General features: G+C 50.5%; 2 protein-coding genes across 4 annotated transcripts in view; one reads left to right on the top strand and one right to left on the bottom strand.

The window, feature by feature from the left end:
• Positions 1 to 1,018, bottom strand: part of ZMYM3 (zinc finger, MYM-type 3) — a 16,227-nt gene extending 15,209 nt beyond the window's left edge. The window contains exon 1 of one of the 3 annotated variants that reach the window (XM_011943094.1): positions 285 to 1,018. Coding sequence is in view for 1 of the 3 variants with exons in the window: in XM_011943090.1 (XP_011798480.1) it covers positions 480 to 484 (5 nt within the window). In the remaining 2 variants the exon portion in view is untranslated. The remainder of the gene's footprint in view (positions 1 to 284) is intronic. The other 2 variants (XM_011943090.1, XM_011943093.1) reach the window with 2 other exon arrangements.
• The window catches only part of NONO (non-POU domain containing, octamer-binding), a 73,599-nt gene continuing 69,311 nt past the window's right edge, over positions 646 to 4,933 (top strand). Inside the window, exon 1 of the mRNA XM_011943096.1 lies at positions 646 to 817. The gene's annotated coding sequence lies outside the window, so the exon portion shown is untranslated. The remainder of the gene's footprint in view (positions 818 to 4,933) is intronic.

Genomic DNA, 4,933 nt, shown 5'->3' with positions numbered 1-4,933 from the left:
GGGCGGGCGGTGCCAGCAACCAACCCCATTGGCTGGCTCCAGGAGGGGGCTCGCGAGACAGCGCCGGCCCCCGGCGCGAGACTCCCAGTCCAGTGGCCGCCTGGAAATTGCGGAGTGGAGTACAGCCACTGGAGACGGCGCCTGAGCCCCCGCCCGGGGCCCCGTTAGTTGAGAAGGAAAAGATAGCCTCTGGAGCTTTGAAGCCGGGCCCCCGGGAAAGGCGGCGTCCCCTTTCCATCCAAGGGCCGAGTGCGCTCACCCACCAAAAACACAGATCTACGCACCTGCTCCCCTTACCTGGCTCAAGAGTCTGGCCCCCGTCACACCCTGCCCGCCCTGCCTCCTGGAGCCCACTCTACCCGTGATCCCCTCCTCTCATTCAAATGGTTCCCGGTCCCCTCCCCCTCCCCGTGTCTCTCTTCGCTTCCCACTCGTGTTCACCCCCCCGGCGTCCGCCCCCCTCAATAGTCCCTACCTACGCCATGCAGCAGGCGCCTGCCAAGATTACCCTCCCCCATCCCCACCTCTCCGGGGCCCGCCCCCTGGGCGACTGTTGGGGTAGTGAGTGACAGCGGAGGATGGGGGGAGGCAGGGACCCAGCCCTCACGTGCCCCTCCTCCCCTTGTCTGCAGCCCCGGGGCCCCCAAAACAGTCTGAGAGTCAGAGTTATGGGGTATCTGAAGCTTGATCCCCAGCCACACAGGTCGGGTTAAATGGCTCTGGCTCAGTGGCAACGCCTGTGCGGTAACCGTTACTGCTTGATGACCCCCAAGCCAGGTCCTGCAAAGCCACCCCCTACTCTCTCAACAGTCTTAGGGTAAGTTCTGGGATCTTCTCCCGGAGTCTTCCTGCAGGAGCTCCCTGCATTATCTCTGGAGTTTTCCTCCCTCACCAGGGCTGATCTCTCTGTCTCTGTCTCTGTCTCTGTCTCTCTCTCCCTCCTCCCGCCCCCTTTCTGTCCTTGTCTGTCTCTCTCTTCTCGCTCTCTTTCTCTCTCTCCCCCTGTCTCTTTTTGTCTCCGTCTCTGTCTCTCTGCTTCTCGTGCGCACGAGCACGCAGGCGCGCTACACGCTCCCCCCTCCTGGATGGTCCTTAGCATGTGGGTGTGGCTGAGGTTAGGCTAGCGAAGTGGAGTAGGGGTAGGTGGCACTAGCGTTAAGCCTACTGCCTTTAAAAAATGTGTGCCAGCATCCATTCTCAGTCCGCATTATATTAATAGTTAGAGCACTTTACAATCCCCGCTCCCCACTTCCCACCCCAGCCCCTAAAGGCTGAGAGCATTTAGTAGCTGAACTACCAGAGGAGGCTCAGGCTGGAAGGAAGTCTCCTTAGGAACAGGAAGGTTTGGTATCCAGTGCCTATTCTAGCCTGCCTCGTTGACTTCTGGCCTCTCCTCTTGGCCACACAAAGCCTCTCCTGGCCTTGTAGTCCTCAGGGAGTTTACCCTCCCTTTTTTCATTCCTTTTCCCAGAAACCTTATCCTTTCTAGCTCCCCACATGGCCTTGAGGTTATCTTTGCTCCCTCCTACATACAGAGATAAAAGCCAGAGTTTCTTACTTTTTGGTTTCCCAAATCCAGCTTTCTCTTTATCTTAACCAGCATTCTATGTACTCATCTCCTGCCTCCTGTTTATTTCTATTCCTGGACCTCCCCTTTGCGTTTTCTGCTTGATCCATCTCAGTTGAGCCACCTAGTTTTTTCTATATTGCCTGCCTTCCTCGATATATACTTGAATCCTTGGCTGCTCTGCTTGTGGAGGTGCCTGGTCACTATCTTTCAAGTTGAGGGGAGCTGATCTAATGGAGTTAAGTGGTGTATTATTAATTCTAGGCGCAGTGTGGTGGCCTAAGAATGGGTTCTGGAGTCGGACCAGATTTCTAATCTCAGTTCTGCCTACTTTTTAGCCAGGTGACTTTGGACAAGTGACTTGTCAAGTGAAGGGCCTTAGTTTTCTCCTGTTTAAAACAGATAAGGAAACAATCTAAATGTCCAATAATAGGGGATTTTGGTTATACAACGGACGTAGTCATTAACAACCACATTTTAGGTAGGGTGCAGTGACTCATGCCTGTAATCCCGGCACTTTGGGATGCACATGGATCCTTTGAGCCTAAGAGTTCCAAAGCGGCCTGGGAAACATGGTGAAACCCCTTCTCTACAAAAAATACAAAAAATTAGCAAGGTGTGGTGGTGCGCACCTGTAGTCCCAGCTACTCAGGAGGCGGAGGTGTGAGGATCACTTGAGTTGGGAGGCAGAAATTGCAGCGAGCTCAGATGGCGCCACCGCACTCCAGCCCGGGACAACAGAGGAGGACTCTGTCTCAAACCAAACAAAACAAAACCTCACATTAAAAAAAAAAATGAAAAAGAAACTAATGGCAGACAGCACAGAGGATTTTTACGGTAGCGAAAATACCCTCATGATACTGTAATAGTGGATACATGTAAATATACTTTTTTTTTTTTTTTTTTTTTGAGACGGAGTCTTGCTCTGTCGCCCAGCCTGGAGTGCAGTGGCCGGATCTCAGCTCACTGCAGGCTCCGCCTCCCGGGTTTACGCCATTCTCCTGCCTCAGCCTCCCAAGTAGCTGGGACTACAGGCGCCTGCCACCTCGCCCGGCTAGTTTTTTTTTGTATTTTTTAGTAGAGACGGGGTTTCACAGTGTTAGCCAGGATGGTCTCGATCTGCTGACCTCGTGATCCGCCCGTCTCGGCCTCCCAAAGTGCTGGGATTACAGGCTTGAGCCACCGCGCCCGGCCTGTAAATATACATTTGTTCAAAGATACACAATGTAAATACCAAGGGTGAACTAACTCTAATGTAAACCGCAGGCTTTGGTTAGTAATGATGTGTCAATGTAGGTTCATCGATTGTAACAAATTTACCACTCTGATCCAGATGTTGGTAGTCAGGGAAGTCATGACTGCATGGGGGAAGGAGGTATATGGGACTCTCCGGACCTACCTGTCAGTTTTGCTGTGAAACTAAAATTGCTCTTAAAAAATTAAATTTTTTTTTAAAAAAATTAAAACCCATAGAATGTACAACACCAAAAGGAAGCCCTTATGTAAACTATGGCCTTTGGTTGATAATGTGTCACTGTACATTCATCACTGCAACAAATTTACCACTCTGGACAGGATGTTGATAGGGAGGCTGTGTCTGTGTGTGGAGAGGGGTACAAAGGACTCTTGATACTTTCAGCTCAATTTTGCAGTGATGCCAAAACTGCTCTAAAAAATAAAGTGGGCCGGGTGCAGTAACTCCTGTAATCCCAGCACTTTGGGAGGCCGAGGTGGGTGGATTACTTGAGCCCGGGAGTTCAAAACTAGCCTGGGCAACCCTGTCTCTACAAAAAATACAAAAAAAAAAAAACTATCCCGGTGTGGTGTCATGCGCCTGTATTCCCAGCTACTCCGGAGGCTGCGGGGAGGGTCGCTTGAGCCGGGAGGCAGAGATTGCAGTGAGCCACAATTGCTTCACTGCACCACTGCAGCCTGGGCGACAGAGCAGGACACTATCTGAAAAACAAAAACAAAAAACAAGGCTTGGTGAGGTGGCTTACGCCTGTAATCCCAACACTTTGGGAAGCCGAGGCGGGCAGATCACCTGAGGCCAGGAGTTCGATACCAGCCTAGGCATCATGGTGAAACCCCGTCTCTACTAAAAATACAAAAATTACCCAGGCATGGTGGTGCACGCCTGTAATCCCAGCTACTCAGGAGGTTGAGGTAGGAGAATCACTTGAACTTGGGAGGCAGAGGTTGCAGTGAGACGAGATCGCGCCACTGCACTCCAGCCTGGGCAAAGAGCAAGACTCTGTCTCAAAAAAAAAACAAAAACAAACAACAACAACAAAAAAAAAACACACACAAAAAAACGCCACTTAAAAAAAAAAAAACAGCTGGGCACAGTGGCTCAGGCCTGTGATTACAGCACTTTGGGAGGCCGAGGTGGGCGGATCACCTGAGGTCAGGAGTTCAAGACCAGCCTGCCCAACATGGTGAAACCCTGTCTCTACTAAAAAATACAAAAAAAAAAAAAAAAAAAAATTAGTCAGGTGTAGTGTTGGGAGCCTGTAATCCCAGCTACTCGGGAGGCTGAGGTAGAATTGCTTGAACCCAGGATACAGAGGTTGCAGTGAACCAAGATCAGGCCACTGCACTCCAGCCTGGGCGACAGAGACAGACTACCTCTCCAAAGAAAACAAAAACTAGCCAGGCACAGTGGCTCAAGCCTGTAATCCCAGCACTTTGGGAGGCCGAGACGGGCGGATCACGAGTTCAGGAGATCGAAACCATCCTGGCTAACCCAGTGAAACCCCGTCTCTACTAAAAAATACAAAAAACTAGCCGGGCGAGGTGGTGGGCGCCTGTAGTCCCAGCTGCTCGGGAGGCTGAGGCAGGAGAATGGCATAAACCTGGAAGGCAGAGTTTGCAGTGAGCTGAGATCCGGCCACTGCACTCCAGCCTGGGCGACAGAGCGAGACTCCGTCTCAAAAAAAAGAAAGAAAGAAAACAAAAACCAATGGCAGAAGGCACAGAGGATTTTTAGGATAGCAAAAATACTTTTCATGGTATTTTATTAGTGGATACATGTAGGTATACATTTGTAAACCGCAGGCTTTCGTTAGTAATGAAGTGTCTTTTTTTTTTTAATCTGATGTGTCAATGTAGACTCATCCATTGTAACAAATTTACCACTCTGGTCAGGATATTGGTAGTCACGGAAGCTGTGCCTGCATGGGTGAAGGAAGTATATGGGAATCTGTACCTACCTGTCAGTTTTGCTGTGAAGTTAAAATGCTTTCTTTTTTTTTTTTTTTTTGAGAGGGAGTCTCACTCTGTCGCCCAGGCTGCAGTGCTACGGCGGGATCTCAGCTCGATACAACCTCTGCCCCCCAGGTTCAAGCGATTCTCAAACCTCAGCCT

This window comes from Colobus angolensis, unplaced genomic scaffold, assembly GCF_000951035.1.
Source record: "Colobus angolensis palliatus isolate OR3802 unplaced genomic scaffold, Cang.pa_1.0 Scaffold216, whole genome shotgun sequence".
NCBI lineage: Eukaryota > Metazoa > Chordata > Mammalia > Primates > Cercopithecidae > Colobus > Colobus angolensis.
Note: the sequence above shows the minus strand (reverse complement) of the source record. Positions and strands in the feature narration are given on the sequence as shown.